The sequence below is a fragment of the Blennius ocellaris genome, assembly GCF_963422515.1.
Source record: "Blennius ocellaris genome assembly, chromosome: 16".
Classification (NCBI taxonomy): domain Eukaryota; kingdom Metazoa; phylum Chordata; class Actinopteri; order Blenniiformes; family Blenniidae; genus Blennius; species Blennius ocellaris.
In genome coordinates, this window is record NC_137665.1 from 11,619,240 (window position 1) to 11,635,643 (window position 16,404).

Here is a 16,404-nt window from a genome sequence, read left to right on the forward strand (position 1 = left end):
ACAGGATCTCGTCCATCTTCAGCCTGTCCGAAGCATAGTCTGTCTGCATTGTCAAACACGTCCCCCCCCCAAAAAAAGAAGAGGAGAATGGCAGGAAAAAGGAGGAGACTTGGACAGATGCGGATGATATTTCTAATGTCCAAGTATTTCTCTGTGTTGTCACTGACCTCTGGTTCTTTTACAGATTTAACTGGACGTGAGGCAGAAAAGAAAATTAGCAAAAGTAACAATCTGTTGTTACTTTGAGGTTCTCTGAGCTTCGGATGTGACACTTAATCTTTTAATGTTTTAATGTTCCCAGGGTGCGTGATATTGACGTTGATGGTATTCTGCATGCGCTGGTGTCCTGCAGGGTGCCGAGACGCCCGTGTGGTTAATCATCAGGTTTAGACCTCCCGTCCCATCGACAAGCGCGCTCCCCCGCCGCGTGCGCCGATTCATCCTACAAAGGTCATTGGCGTCTGACAGGGAGTGGAAGACAGCAGACGGTCATGGTGGTCAATACTGGACGCTGGTCAATAGGGAGTTCAGTATCGAAACACTAGTCAAACCTGGGAGCGGAGGTGTGACGGTTTAACGGAACACAGTAGAATAACATGGAGCTCGGTCTGAGGAATGGCAGATGAAGTGAGGACGACGACATTCGCTTCAAATTTTAGTCCCGGCTCAAAACTCTCCTGTATATTTCAGGCAGGCTGAGGTCACCCCACCCCCTGGGCCATTTGCATAACTAAACAATAACTTTAGATTGATTGAATGCACCAAGCGTCTCACCTCTTTACTGTGCATACACTCATACATCACTTCATGGGTGTCGGTCATTAATTTAATTATAATCTGCTCTCTCTCCTCTTTATTCTGGAGGTCATAGCTAGAAATATGAATATGTGCCATCCAAATCCATCAAGTGTGCAGGGTGTGTTTTCTCAGTCAGTTTGCAGTCTGATGTTAACTTATCTGCCTTCCTGTCAGGGAATGAGTCTCGCCAAATGTTGCCCATTTTTGCAAAGTCCCATGATTATATGATAGTAGGAAGTATATTACTCTGATCAATATCTTTGTTTTTGACCTTACTCAGCACTATAAGTTGTTTCCTGTCATAAGCGCGGTGGCCGACTGAGCAGTCACTTCCTCCACCTCCAGTCTTTTGTCGCTCTTCATTCCACTGTGTGGTCATCAACGTAATATGTTTGACGGGGCTTAAAAATACCAATAATGAAATAAAAGCATCTTGTTGAGTCATCTTATCGTTCAAACACAATTGTGTTAGTTGCCTTACAAACTCCACTCGGAGAGGATCTGGCTCATCAACAAACCACATTTAAACTTGATATTTTTGGTTCACTTAACTCTTTCAGTGAACTGATGAAGAAAACACATGTAGCAGCAGAGTGTCATCCTTCTGAGGCTTTGGGGACGTCACAGATGATGAATGAAGACTTATTTAGTGCGAATCAGGAACAATGCTGAGGTATGAAATTAAAAATAACCCAAGATATGAGGCCTGCAACCCACATAAAAAACTTAATGTCTGAGACAACCAAGTGAGTCATTGAAATGTAAAAAAAATAATGTGGCTGCAAATATAAATCTCACCGTAAACATTTTTCGGGGAGATTCCACTTAAACCTTCACAATTAGACAGCGAAACAGCAATAAAACGTAACGAGGAGCTATACGGACTGACTTTAATATGTACATATTTTCATGTGTTATATTGGCACTGAAGCTACAGCAGAGTTGCTGGCAATGATGCCAGTTTGCATTCCCACCACAGGGCTGCACCATTTCCACGTGAAACAGCCCATACTGAATTACGGGGCAAAGAAGGTTTACAGAGGCTTGCAAATCCTTGATAAACAAACAGCTTAAATGTACACAGTAACAAATGATTTACTGTAATGAAATTTCACATTTATTCGAACTGAAAAGCTGCAAAATAAAGTGAAACCGTGCAGAAATGAGCTTCATGGCACACAGTTCATCTGAATTTCAAGAAGAAAATAGGCTCAAAAACAAATGACATAATGAAACTCTATTCTATAATTACTTGTTAAAGTGGATATTTATAGCAGTATGCAATAAATACAGTGAATATTAGATTGTAAAGCTTATAATTCTGCTTCAAAAGTGAGAACTCGGTAATTACAGCACTGATACTCGGCAATACATTATAAGCTTTACAAAGGTAGTGTTTAGAGAGGAGGAGAGGAGGAACAGAGGGCCGCTTTTCAAGGGAAGAAAAATCAGGCAAACAATAAAAAAAAAACCCAGGTCAGGCTTGTCCAAAGTGAACTCGCATAACTGAAGACGGTGACATAACTCCAGACAGCAATGTGACTGAGTGCCCTGCAGTGATGATGTAAGCTCGCCGTCTTAATTATGTCCATGATCGAGACCGGTGCTCTTTGGGTTCCTCCGCTGCTGGTGAGCGAGAAATGGATGTGTGCATCTGACAGTGTGAGTAACAGGTACATTGTTTGGAAAAAAAAAAAAAAAACCTAACAGGGTGTGGACACACCATAGTGTCACTTTCAAACACGCCGAACAACATTAAGTGCGATGAAAACACACCTACGACACGGAGAAGGACACAACAGCTACACCCCACCTTCGTTTGCCTGCAGACTCCTTTTGGCTGTCTGCATACAGCTGGCAGTGTCTTGCTCTGAACGCGCACGCACATACACACACGCACACACACACGCACACACGCACACACGCACACACTACAAGATGCAGAACATAACATGCACATACACAGATATAAATACATACAGATTTTTGTTTTTTCTTCTTCATTAAATGCACTTCTGTGTCCGCAGCTCTCTGCCTCGAAAATAGGAAGGTGCATAAATAAAACATTCCCATTGTGATAGAAAACGTCCATGCACGTGTGGCCCCTCTGAGTTCATGGAGGCAGAGTGTGGAGAGGATAGAAGGAGCTTTGTCCCATCTGGCTGTGACTCTTTCTATATTGCTCTTTTCCTTTGTGACTGTTGTTGTTTCACCTCTCTCTGACAGGGTTTTGACCGGATCTTTGTTTTCTTTTTTTTTTGTTTTTAGTTTTTTCAGTCGCTCACAGGTGCGTGCTGTCCTGCGTATCGAACCTGTGGCTCTCGGAGATTCCGGCACTGCACTTCCTGCTCCCCTGATTGGGCACCAGAGAGAGGGGGTCCGGTCTGATCAGGTACCTGCAGAGAGAGAGAGGCAGCAAATACAACATCTATGTACGTTTCACGCCATGCCCATTTTTTTTTTTTTTTTTACCGTGCCATCAATTACACGCGGGCGCTGTGTACTCACACGACATCGTGCAGCTCCAGTCTGGTGTCTGGAGATGGGTTGATGAGGATGTACGACAGTCTGTTACCTTGGTCTGTCATCCCATCTGACAAAGGGAGAAAAGAGGCCTGTGAGGCAGGAAATACACCAGGCTCAGGATATACAGCAGGCTGTGCTGCATCCGCACACACAGAGCAGAGGCAGTGTCACAGTGAGTCACACCACAGGAAGACAAATTCAGATAAAAATGGACACGAATGTACACACTGCCAGGCATCGTAAACAATGGGTTTAAGTGACCACTGTTACATGGAGTAGAGCCAGAAGTGAATGCAGCTATTTCTTTTCTTGCGAACGGCATTTCCTTGTTGCGGTCGTCTTTTATATTTTGAGCCTCTGAACTGCTGGCAATCTGACAGTTTCCAGGAAGACATACAAGATGAGATTGTACAACCTGTCACAATCTAATGCCGCGGCAGTCTGGGAGCAAAATGAGAGCCTTCATCCCCACAGAGTTCAGTTTGCCGGAGAGACCGCCTCCACAATTTGGGCGTCTCGGGGAAGTAATGGCCGGCAGAAAAGTACTGGTTGAAGAACAGGATCCATCCCACAGCCTCGTGTTGAAGAGACTCGAGAAAACCACGAAGAGGATGCTCTCGTCCAGACTACTTTCCTTTTCCCACAAATGTCTGAGTCTCCTGTGTGTTTGATGAATGAATACCTAAATAGGCAATATGTCTTCTTTATTCACAGTTCAACCATCCAATCCACCAAACAACATCAAATGAGCGAATTGCAATAGAAAGCTGTTTGTCATTGTCAGAGAAGAGTTGGCTTCTTTTTTTTTTCTTCTACAGGCTCAACCAACAGGATCAGCTTTGCTGCTCATCCCAGAAATGCACGTTCCGTACAAATGTGGCATCATCCAAAAGAGAAATAAAATGATCTTTTTTTTGGCCATCAAACATAGCTACAATAAAACGATTATCTGACAACCATAAAGTGTCCTCACGCTTTTCTGCACTGTTCAGTACTCAGTTTCTGAAAATATAGCAAACTATGATTCTTACACTACAAATAAAGAGCAGCTGAGAATGCAATATTATTAAACTTTGACTACTGATGTAATCAAGCACATGAAGGATTTTACTCTCACTGGACCACAATGATGAATTTAGCATTCAAGTTCGACCTCCATTAATTTGTCACAAGAGAAATCAGGAGGTTTCACCTTCAAAATTCTCTTAACTTCCAAAAACCTCTGCTCATGTTTGTAATATTAAGTTGGCTATTTGAAACACTTTTTTTTTTCCATTAATACATTTTCAAATTTTCTGTGCTGAAATGAGTCTTCTACACCTGATTTATCCAGGTTATGGTCGTGGTGGAGTTCAAGCACTGGGTAAAGTGCAGAGTCCATCTTGAATTCATACTATTCAGACTACATTTTCCAGCCAATCCCCTATTTGACTAGAAACAAATAGGTTACAACCTGCACAGGTAAGACCAGCAGAGCCACATCTACAGACAATTCAGAGTCTATTGGCATCAAATATTTGACTGTGAGAAAATATTCTTAAGAGAAGCGGACACAACACAACACAACACAACACAACACAACACAACACAACACAACACAACACAACACAACACAACACAACACAACACAACACAACACAACACAACACAACACAACAATGAGACCTGAGCGGAGGTATTAATGCTGCTGCAATAAAAGATAGTCAACTGGCCTCAAAGCAATGTTTAACAGGGTGACTTTGTAAAAAGATACATGATGGAACAGCCACAGAAGTGTTTTTGACATTTCACTATATTTCATGAAAATGTCTTTATGTTGAGATTATACTCATTTTTCACAGTAATTGCTTGGTTTCGTGACAGTATTGACACTTTCAAGGTTATTATGGCACTACTTTACCAGTCCACCCCACTCAAAATGAAATTGAGCTGTATGGTGGCCCCAGAACTAAAATGAGTTTGACTCCCCTGCGATAGAGGATTAAGCAAACACCAGGAGTATATAAAAAGTTGAAGGCTACCACATGATTTTTGATCTTCAACGTCAGGGTTCCAAATCAATCCGCAGTAAACTTACTGAATCCAGTTGGAGAAAGACCCAAATGCTTCATCCTGGTCCGCACCAGGGCGTTGAGCTCCTGCCTCTCCGAGCGCCTGAACAGGGTGAGCCTCTGCTGGCTGATCCTCTCGGCGGCGTTGCCCGGACCCCCTTTGGCCCCGCTGGAGCTCCGGCCTCCCTTCCTGCTCAGCCGCCGGGCCCACTGCATGCTCTTCCTCCTGAGCAGCGGGTGGTCCGAGGAGTGGGAGGAGGTGGAGATGGGCTCCGAGGAGGTGGAGTTACGGTGGGTGCTGGTCCGAGACAACAGGGGCTCCCTGGGTTCTCTGGTGTCCTCGTAGTCCTCAACTGTGATTGATACCTGGGACTGAGACACAAACAGCCACACGCTCAGAATTCAATTTCCTCATGTGGCGTAATTACCTGATATCACATTGACTTTATTAAAACAGCAATGCAGATTCAGATTGGGCAGGAATGATTACTCTCTTATCACGCAGAACAAAAGCAGAAGGTGAACAAAAGACGCACTCTTTGAGCGTTATAATGAGACACGACTGTCCTGCTTTGATTTTTACTCCAACAAATTAATCCATGCTTTTTCTTGGAAAAGCTGTCAGTTTTTTCCTGGATAGTGTTAAAAATGCAGATTTCAATCCTCCATGCACGTTGTTTGGTCTCTTATTTCTAAATGTCTGTCTCACGCAGTGAATATGTCACAACTAAGATCTGGTTGTCTTCACCTCTGGTCCTTTGCATTCATTTGTTGCGCACCGTGGACAAATTGAATTAGCAAATCGGGAGTCGAATCCCAGAGGAAAACAAACTCCTTTACTCATTCAATTTATTTCAGTGGTCTGGAAACAAAGCAGCGAGTCTGAAATGTCCAACATCGTCTGACTGTATCAACAGCTCAACACAAACATTAGTTTACCTTTATTAATTATTATTAGTTTAGCTGATCTTCCTCCCTGTTGTCATTCATGTAAGATTTAACTTTTTTTTTCTCAATAAAATCAGATTACAGAGCATTTTTTTCCAACGAACTTATGATGAATTTGAAGAATCCATCATCACGATGACCAAGACTTTACTGAATGCTCAGTAAAATGGCAATATTATATAATGAAGTTGTGTGAACATTATTACTAGTAATCCAATGAAGCGGTTACTTTTTAAGTTGAGTGTCTCCACTAGTTGTGGAGGATGCAGCTGCAATCTGGTAGCAATACAGAGTTTAGCCCAACCCTTACCAAAAAGAAGTACATTCAAGTATACTTCAAGTATACTAAAAATCAAGGTAGTATACTTCAAGTTTACTTTAAGTGTACTTATCAGAAGTATACTTTACCAAGTACATTTTAAGTATACTAATAATTATACTTATATATATACTTATTCTAAAGTTTACTTACATTTAGACTATACTTGTACTTGACTATACTTATCAGAAGTATACTTCACCAAGTATATTTTAAGTACACTCATAATTATGCCAATGTTATATATGTATATACTTATACTAAAGTTTACTTACATTTAGACTACACTTGTACTTATCAGAAGTACATTTCACCAAGTAAAGTTTAAGTATATTAAAATTTAGGCTATACTTTTATACTTATATGTATACTTACACTAAAGTTTACATTTAGATAATACTTGTTCTTGAGTATATCTTATTAAAATGAAATATGACAAGATATAAAACTATTTGCAGTTGTATTTTTGACTGTAGCCCATTTAATATATTTTCACATTTGCTAGATTGTTTCTGTACTATACTATACTGTAAGATAATCCAAATCATATCGATCCGATATTTGATTTTTTTTGGCAAAAGGTCAGTATGTATGTGGCTTATAAGTTTATAGCCTAAGTGAACCTGGTGTTTCTCATAGTCTACATAGTGTCATAACCTTTTTTTTGTTTATTTCAAACAACTTCCAACCCTTAAATGGCACATAAAACCACCTATTTTATAACAATGGAAAAAGGAGAAAAATAACTTATCAGGTAGTTTATTAATGCTCATAAAATGGGAACATTTATTAAAGACAATGAGCTCTTTCAATCCCGTTCATATGGATTTGGCAGAGGTACAACATACAGTTTATCAGTCTCAACAACAACACATTTCTTTAATATCTTATAAGGGCAAATGACATACACATTTCCAGTCTTAACTTCATGAATGAAAGTACTCTCTACATCAATCTTTGAATCTTTACACAATGGCCTGTTAGATTTACTCAGCTTCTCTACCAACACACAAGAATGTTTGCTACATGCACAGTATCCCGGGTTTTCATGTGCACACTTTTCTTTAAAGACAACCAAGTCATTAATTAAACACAATTTACCATCATTCAAAGATACAGCACTGTTGAATCTTTTTTTCAGCCGTTCATAGACTTTCAGACTGTGAAACAAAACAGCTGTAACCAAAATACGCCTGTAATACCAGAAGCAGTTACTTAGATTTTCACATAGTTTTCCAATGGCAAGCCCATGTGAAGCTAGGATGTCTACCTGCCATGGAGGATGACCAAATCCTTATACCCTATAACAAGAATAAAGATCCCTTTTTTCAGGTGTTCATCTGCATCAAGTATCACATACACGGGGACAGTCAGCTCTAATGCCAAGGTATTTCAAACAGCATTCACAATAAAAGTGTACTTCATATGTAGATGAGCTTCCAAATTCTTTTTGGAACAGGTAATTGGAGGATGGGATCAAACCAGGAAAGGCAATGTTGAGCATTTCAAGCAAATGAGTCACTGCTTCACCAGTCAAATTGTGCCACAACCGGAAGGACAGGAGCATCAGTAGTCTCTCCTTTAGTTCCCGGAGGACCAGGATACAAGAGCTTGTCACCAGCATCTCCCCCATCTTCATTGACCTAGACAAGAGAGTACACCCAAAATGTTAGTAGTTGACATATTTAAAGTTTGGGCAAAAAACGTTTTTCTTGAATTACCAATCCCACAGAGCCACTCGATTAAAACAAACACTAATAAAATATTTTTATACATCATATTTTCAAATCCCAAAGCATAGTATGACTCCTAACTTTGCTGAAATATAAGTTTATTGAACACATATGATAAAGCATGCCCCTCATGTGTTAGGTATAATTAAAGAAACCAGGCGGGTTTTCGTAAGGTACACTTTCTAATGCTTGTATATTAAAGAGGGTCTAACTTTGATTGACATCCCATAAGCATCAGAGCCAAAGGCGAGGTTACGACTGAACTACACGCCCGGCCAGGGTCAAGTCTACAATGAAGATCCCGCCCATGTGCCTTCTTCTCGGGGGAGGGGGGTCACTTTGTGAACATATTAGACAAAAAGCCTGCGACATAAATTAAAAAAAAAAGTATGGGCGTATTTTGTTCACTTTGCTTCAGAGTAAAAAACAAAGTAGGCTACACAGTTGCAAGACAACAGTAACCTGTCGTTCATAACTTACCTTTGCTTCCTTGCATCTGTTCCGTGTTCTTTTCGGGATTTGTTCTGTGCCATCCTCCAAGTACTTCTTGTACGGTCCCGAACGTTTTGCCATGATTTCGCTACAAAAATGTACCACGATCCTCCATTACGCTTCACGTTTCTTCTCTCTGCCTTCTCATTTCCCAGCATTCATTTCGACACGGTAGTCTCGCGGTACTACACGTAGTGCGACCCAACTTCGCTGCATAGAGATCTCGCGATAGCTCATTCGCGCTCCTTCAAACGTTCGCGCGCTTGCAGGTGAAGGAAAAAAGAAAAGAAAAACGGGAGCTCGTCGACGAGATAGGTGTGTTAAAACCATGATATGGCGTATGCTATTTATTACTTTAAAGACAAGGCTGTAGAGGTGGGACCAATACAATGGATGAAGGAGGACGACCAAAAACAACTGTCATCCAAACCTTTTAACGAGTGCCCTAATCTGGAGGATGGAGATGGCTGGTTGAACGTCAAGTGGACAGGCGGACGTGAGGGGAAAAAAGACGGCCAAAGGACGTTTCCAGCGAAGATTTTAATGATCAGCGGTCAGTATATGTATGATTTATCTTTTATATATTTATTTAAGTAAAATACCTTTCCAGAAAAAAATATGTTACAACACCGCGTATTCGGCTTATTACACGGTTTTTGTCAAGTCAATTGCACTTTTGGGCTGAAATCAAGGCCTTAAATGTCATTATAAAGCATTAAATTGCATTCAAACTGGCATAAATGTAGATTTCTGGGAAAATTATGACATTGCTCAATAATTTTTACTGTTTAAGTTAATCAAATATACCAATATGATTGTCTAAAGTTATATGTGTGAACAGTTTATCAAGTTTATGGTGACGTTTTCTTGCATGTGAAAAATTTGAGTTGACATATTCATTATTGTGCATTTTTGTGTCTCATTGCACTCTTTTAATGTTTCTCATAGACAATTACACTGACCTGTGTAAAAAGAGAGAGGACTTCATAAAAGGAGAAGATATCTGGAAAAGACCAAACGATAATGAGAAACGAAAGAGAACGGCCAACAGCAAGTGGATGGAGAAAGAGCAACCGAAAGGCATTCAAAACAGGTAAAACATTATAAAAAAAAAAAAAGTATGACTACATACAAAGCTCTATAACCGATTAATCATACACCTCATGTCATGAAAATGAAAAGTAAATCTTTCCTATATTCAAGTGATTTTTGAGTCTCTCATGTCATCTCTGTATGGTCTGAGACTGCACATGCAGCGTCTCCAGCAACATGGAGCTGCCTGTGGAGACCTCTGTAAATAATGCAGATCGACATACACAGCAGCCCGCATTGGCTGATGCCGATACACGTAAAAACTACAAAAATCGGCTGATAATATCGGCCGGTCACTCATACTTTCCAAATACTAACATGCAAAATATCTATTTGGCAGCAAAAGACAAAAAAAGCATCCTCATCCTGTCCTGCAAATCAAATGATTGAAGAGTTGAAGAAGGATCTCATGGAACAGCAAGCTTTGGAGGTAATTTGTATATTTTTTGTTTAATTTAGGAAATAATCTGGCAATCTATTGGGGCTGCTAGTAGTTTATATCGGCGACCTTGCTGTGCTTATCTTCGGCAGAGAAACGCTCGCTTGCTCAAGTTTGACCGGAAGACAGTCAGCAGCACATAAAGATGTGGAGTCCAAGCCACAACTTGATGCTGCAAAACTTGATGCCATTGTTGGTGAGTGTACTTAACTACTTTTAAATATCAAAATAAATTGTACTAACACGTTACACCGTTGCTTAGTTCTCCATTGTTGTTTTGATGCAGCACGGGAGGGAAAGGGTTAAGTCTGCAGAATCAGTAAGGAAAACTGCAGCAAAAAGCAAAAAAAGGTGTGAGGAATTCACCTGTGAGTAGCTACAAAAGCTTTCCACATAAAATCATGTGTTGGTCACTGTGTGTACAAGGAGCAGCGAGAACAGGAAGAAGTGACAGGAGACATGCAGACGTTCTCCTAGAACCACAATTTGAGAGCCACTGGTCTAAACCAGGAGGATCAAACTGCCATGTGGACTTCTGGAGGTCGTCAGGAAAATATCAATGATACAATATTAGGAGTTCGCTAAAATAGTTGCACTTTTCTATTTTATTATTTGACTATTTATAAACGTATACACATATATATCAAAAGTACCAATGGATGGTTTTCTGATGGAAATCTCACGTTTCTTTCATTGCATACAAAATCTAAGACCATTTTAAGCATTTCAAAGTGCACTAACTTTAACTTTGTACATCCAGACATTTTGACTTGCTATAAAGAAAAGTGTTAAAAGATAGAAGTCTTGTCTAAAATTAATAAACCCTGCTGCTTGTTTTGCATATTTGACAATCGATACCTTTTTCCATCATGGGTGTACAGTTAAAGCATTATATGCTTACCTATTGTTAATTAATTACATCAAAATTAACTTATCTATTGTGATCAATCAAATTTTAAAAGTCTGCTTAATCTGATATTCAAAAAAATGATTCACATCAGTATTATTAATTGAAGTATGAACTGTTAAGATTTTGTGGTGTCAGAGTTCACCTAACAGTACAAGTGTTCATTTCTTTGTGTGTGTGTGTGTGTTCACAGGGCATGCTCAGTCCAAGTTTCCATCTATGAGCGTTCCAGATGTGAGAAAAATAATAAGAAAGAAATGCAACAACGAAAACTTCAAAAAAGCATCAACAAGCAAGCAAGTAAATGCTTAAAACAGACAATTAAAACATGTTCAGAATAGTTTGTGTTCTCAAGTTTGTTTCCTCCTGTTGAACAAATCTGTTGTTATAATGTTCAATTTCTACAATTCTCTATATGTTGAATAAATGTAAACAAAATTGCTTTGCTGCTTTCTTAACTTTATTTTCTCAGCATAAAGGTGAAGTATCACGAAGTAGTGGACTTGAAATGTATTGGTAGTAATAGTAATACCAAGTTTAACTTTAAGTATACTGTAAAGTATACTTTCAAAGAGAGAAGTATACTCAATTTTATCAGAAGTACACTGGAAGTAAACTTAAAAGATTACTTTAAGTATACTTTTGGCATACTTTAAAGTATACTTGTAGTATACTACAAGTGGGCCAATTTAGTCCCAAGGAGTATACTTGTAAGTATCATTACTTTAAGTATACTGTAAAGTATACTTTCAAAGAGAAAAGTATACTCAATTATATCAGAAGTACACTACAAGTAAACTTGTATTATTACTTTAAGTATACTGTAAAGTATACTTTCAAAGAGAGAAGTATACTACAAGTAAACTTAAAAGATTACTTTAAGTATACTGTAAAGTATACTTTCAAAGAGAGAAGTATACTACAAGTAAACTTAAAAGATTACTTTAAGTATACTGTAAAGTATACTTTCAAAGAGAGAAGTATACTACAAGTAAACTTAAAAGATTACTTTAAGTATACTGTAAAGTATACTTTCAAAGAGAGAAGTATACTACAAGTAAACTTAAAAGATTACTTTAAGTATACTGTAAAGTATACTTTCAAAGAGAGAAGTATACTACAAGTAAACTTAAAAGATTACTTTAAGTATACTGTAAAGTATACTTTCAAAGAGAGAAGTATACTACAAGTAAACTTAAAAGATTACTTTAAGTATACTGAAAAGTGTACTTTCAAAGATAAAAGTATACTCAATCATATCAGAAGTACACTACAAGTAAACTTAAAAGATTACTTTAAGTATACTTTTGGTATACTTTAAAGTATACTTGTAGTATACTACAAGTGGGCCAATTTAGTCCCAAGGAGTATACTTGTAAGTAAACTTCTAGTGCAAATATAAGTATACTTGGTAGAGTATACTATGTATACTTAAGTACACTTGATATTACATACTTGAAGTATACTTCTTTTTGGTAAGGGAACATATGAATGTATCTGCTAAAAATAAACTCTAAAGCAGTGATTCACAACGTTTTTCTTGAGAGACCCAAATTATTACCACTGTAAACTTAGGCGACCCCCCCCCCCCCCCCCCCCCCCCCCCCAACCACAACCTGTATTGTTATAAAATAAGGTGAAAGAACCTCAGGATATACAACTTAGTGGTTTTGTAACATAAACAAATTACATGCTGACTCACCTATTTTCAAGGCATTAAAAAAGTTCTAACACTTAAAATCAAGAGAGCTTTGTGACCCCCCATTAAGAATCTTTGGAGCCCCTCAGATTGGGAGTCACTGCCCTAAATGAAGACGCCTCCCACCTCAGAGACCGGAAGCTTGTGGGCTTCTGTGCGGTAGATGCCGATGGGAATGTCTCCGGTAGAGGAGCACAGCTTCTGGAAGAGTCTCCCGTAAGTGCGGATCCACAGGTCGTCTTCTGTGATCTTCATCTGAGTAGAACAGCGAGGCAACAATCAGCTTCGGGTCGCTCCATAGCACGAAAACGCCGGCGCGCTACTTACAGCACAGAGGAACCCCGAGCCGGGCATGGAGTCCAAACCAAGCAGCAACCTGGCGATCGAGATCATGTAGTCCTTCACAAATGACTGTGGAAACATACGGCCAAAATACACATTTAAAAAAAAAAAAAGAGAGAGAAATCACACTGAAAAACACAAAAAGCATTCATATACTGCAGGTTGGTGAAGTACCTGGTACAGGAGGGTGTCCAGCATGCTCACGCTAAACACCTTTCCTGCAGCAAAGGGCAGCCGGAACATAAAGACCAGGTTTGACCCTTTTTCCCTCTCCTTCTGCAGCAACAAAAGCACAGAAACACATTGCCTTGTTAAAATCACACGGACCCCAGCGGAGGGCAGATGAAAAGGTAAACTTGGAAGCGCCGTCATCTTTTTTTTTTTTTAAAAGATCAAGCTTCTCCCTTCGTGCTCTGCAAAGATGGCGACATAACACTAAAAGCGAACAAGCTGATGTAGATTTTCACGGCCTAATTAGAATTTCCACTGAATCTGATTTGCATGTTTTTATTATGTGCAATTACAGCAGAAAATCCCCTGCGTGTATCGCTTGAAGAATAACAACAACAAAAGATAGAGAGAGTCTTTCCCACTGTGAGGCATCAGTCTTACAGATCTCAAAATAATAGTTATGACTTGGTATTTCTGTTCCACTATGGAAATTCATTTGAAAATGAGGTTTCAAGCAGTGACTAATAGGCGGCATTGTTGTTGAATATTATTGATGCCAAAGGGGGAATCAGAAGCTACCACACAGAAAGCACCATTAATAGCTCAAATTAGAAAAGCAAGCGGTAATGAGAATCCCACAAAATCCACAAGGCGACAGTCAGTTATAAATATTATGTTGAATATTTACAGTGTCTCGGGCAAAAATATCTCTGCAGCATTCATTAAAACAAAGCAACATTAGCAGTCCTCTCAGATGTGCTTCTAACTGTAGTGAGAATACTACACTGAGGAACAGTCTGCTGCAATTGTTCTGAATCTCTTTTTTGTTTGCTTTTTGTTTTTTATGCCCACTTGAATTTATCAAAAGGAAATGAGACATGCAGGTGGGAAGCTTCTACCTTTTCCAGCTTGGACAGAGCCAGAGAGTAATGGTCTTTGACTTTAAACTGCATGAAGCGCATATTCGCCGGGTGTGTGAGTTCCGTGATGATGCTCAGAGCTGGAAACAGTCTGGGTGACAAACGACACGGGGAGAAAAAAAAACAAAAAACAAAAACAGGTTGCAGAGAAGAAAAAAAAGAAACACTTCAAAAGCACAGTTCAGACAAGTGCGCGATCATACGCAGTCAGTGAGGTTTAAGCAGACCTGAACAGCGTCTGGACGTTGACGATGGTCTTTGCGTCGGCCATGTAGTCTTCCTCCGCAATCATGGAGCTCTCCTTGTCCACCACCACCATGGTGTCGGCAAAAGTCACTCCACATCTCAGCAGGCTGTCCAGACTGCAGGGGGTGAGACACAAGGACGCAGGACAGGCATGGAGAGGAATACGATCAGGAATTTTGAGAACGACACAAAAAAAACCCCCAAAAAACAAACTTAATGAATTAATATAGATAGTAAATACATAATGAAATGAGTTCGGAGATTCGGTCGTGCTTACTTGTCAATGGAGCCCACTGTGTAGAACACCATGGGAAACCAACAGATTGCCTCCAGGAAATCTGCTTCAGGTCTGAACCAATCAAAACACAAATAGACTTGAGAGTCCCACCGGTAGAGATTTCTCCTTGCCATGATGAAGCGCTAACGTTCCCGCGGTGACAGAAAGCCCTCGCTCAGCACTGGAAATACAACACAGGCAAACTGCCTGCAGAGAAAGCTGAAAATAACAGCACTACACTTGAGTGACTCAGCATTTTATTGCCTTTTTATTGGATTCCACTCTCATTTGGCTGACTGCGTTCGTGTACCAGCCGCAAAACACGACGCAGGATTGTGGGGTTGCATTGTCCTGAAAGCATTCAGCGTTTCACAAATCATGTTTACCGTGACCTTAAATAGCTCAGTTTTCTCCTCCACTTGCTATTTCAGGAGGAACCCATTTTACTACCCCTGTGCGGCCCAGATTTGTAGCGTGGTTGACATGCTCACGGCAACAATTATCTGCGCGAATAGCAACCTGTTTCAGTTGGAAGCAGAGTGTACAATAATAGCCGATGCAATGAATAATACTGCTGTTGTTCTCACATGCTCTCCAGCAGCAGCACTATGGGCTTAAGCTCCTTCCTCGGTCTGTAGTAGGCCCTTAGAGGTACAATGAAGTTGTACAGACCGTTGCCCGCACTCTCCGCTGACACGATGATCAATTTGTTTTTAAATCCATAGGAGCGGGCGTCCTCAAAGGGGATGTGATGACAAACCTGGGAGGAAAGCGTAAAAAAAAAAAAATCATTGAGGATGGTCAATGTTAACTTGCAAGGTAAACACAGTGGCTCAGACCGCTGAAGTATGTAATGTGGAAAAAATGGCAAAAACTGCCCAAAAAATCAAAGAGAAGATGAATGACCAAAATGAAATACACAAATTGTCTCAATCAGAAAATACAGCACAATTTACACAATTTGCTCAGACAGTTAAAATGGCTCAACTGCAAAATCAGACTTATATTTTCACATTTACTTGAATTCCATAAAAAAGCAGTCCTTTTTATGTATTATCACATTATTAGCTGCAGTTTTTAAATATTCCAACAATTTAAAAAAGATCAATTCGTTAGTTCAATTCTGAACTAACTAATTGAATTTGTGACATAATGTTGTTACAAAATTGGACGGAATATTCAATTATACTATTGGCAAGTGATTATTGGCTTTATTATGTTTAATTCAAAATCATTTTGTTGTTGGCCATTATTACATTGTTAGTTGGTACAGGGTGTGAAATATATGGCCTGCGTAAACAACAACAACAAAAAAGTTCTGCCAGAACTTTCCACTGTGGGAGAATCTTACAGTGTGAAAATGACAGAAAACTTAACATCAAACATTTTAAAAAAGAATGAATTCATATCATTTCTTGCATTTTGAGTTGTAACAGACATAGTA

General features: G+C 39.5%; 1 protein-coding gene across 1 annotated transcript in view; it reads right to left on the bottom strand.

Annotated features, from left to right (window-relative positions):
- Positions 1-3,079: 3,079 nt before the first annotated feature.
- Positions 3,080-16,404, bottom strand: part of kcnt2b (potassium sodium-activated channel subfamily T member 2b) — a gene marked incomplete at both ends in the record, with an annotated part of 47,458 nt that continues 34,133 nt past the window's right edge. The window contains 10 exons of the mRNA XM_080511953.1: positions 3,080-3,194; positions 3,307-3,391; positions 5,402-5,747; positions 13,131-13,259; positions 13,332-13,415; positions 13,521-13,622; positions 14,417-14,528; positions 14,665-14,799; positions 14,961-15,032; positions 15,548-15,720. Of these exons, the coding sequence (XP_080368079.1) occupies positions 3,080-3,194; positions 3,307-3,391; positions 5,402-5,747; positions 13,131-13,259; positions 13,332-13,415; positions 13,521-13,622; positions 14,417-14,528; positions 14,665-14,799; positions 14,961-15,032; positions 15,548-15,720 (1,353 nt within the window). The remainder of the gene's footprint in view (positions 3,195-3,306; positions 3,392-5,401; positions 5,748-13,130; positions 13,260-13,331; positions 13,416-13,520; positions 13,623-14,416; positions 14,529-14,664; positions 14,800-14,960; positions 15,033-15,547; positions 15,721-16,404) is intronic.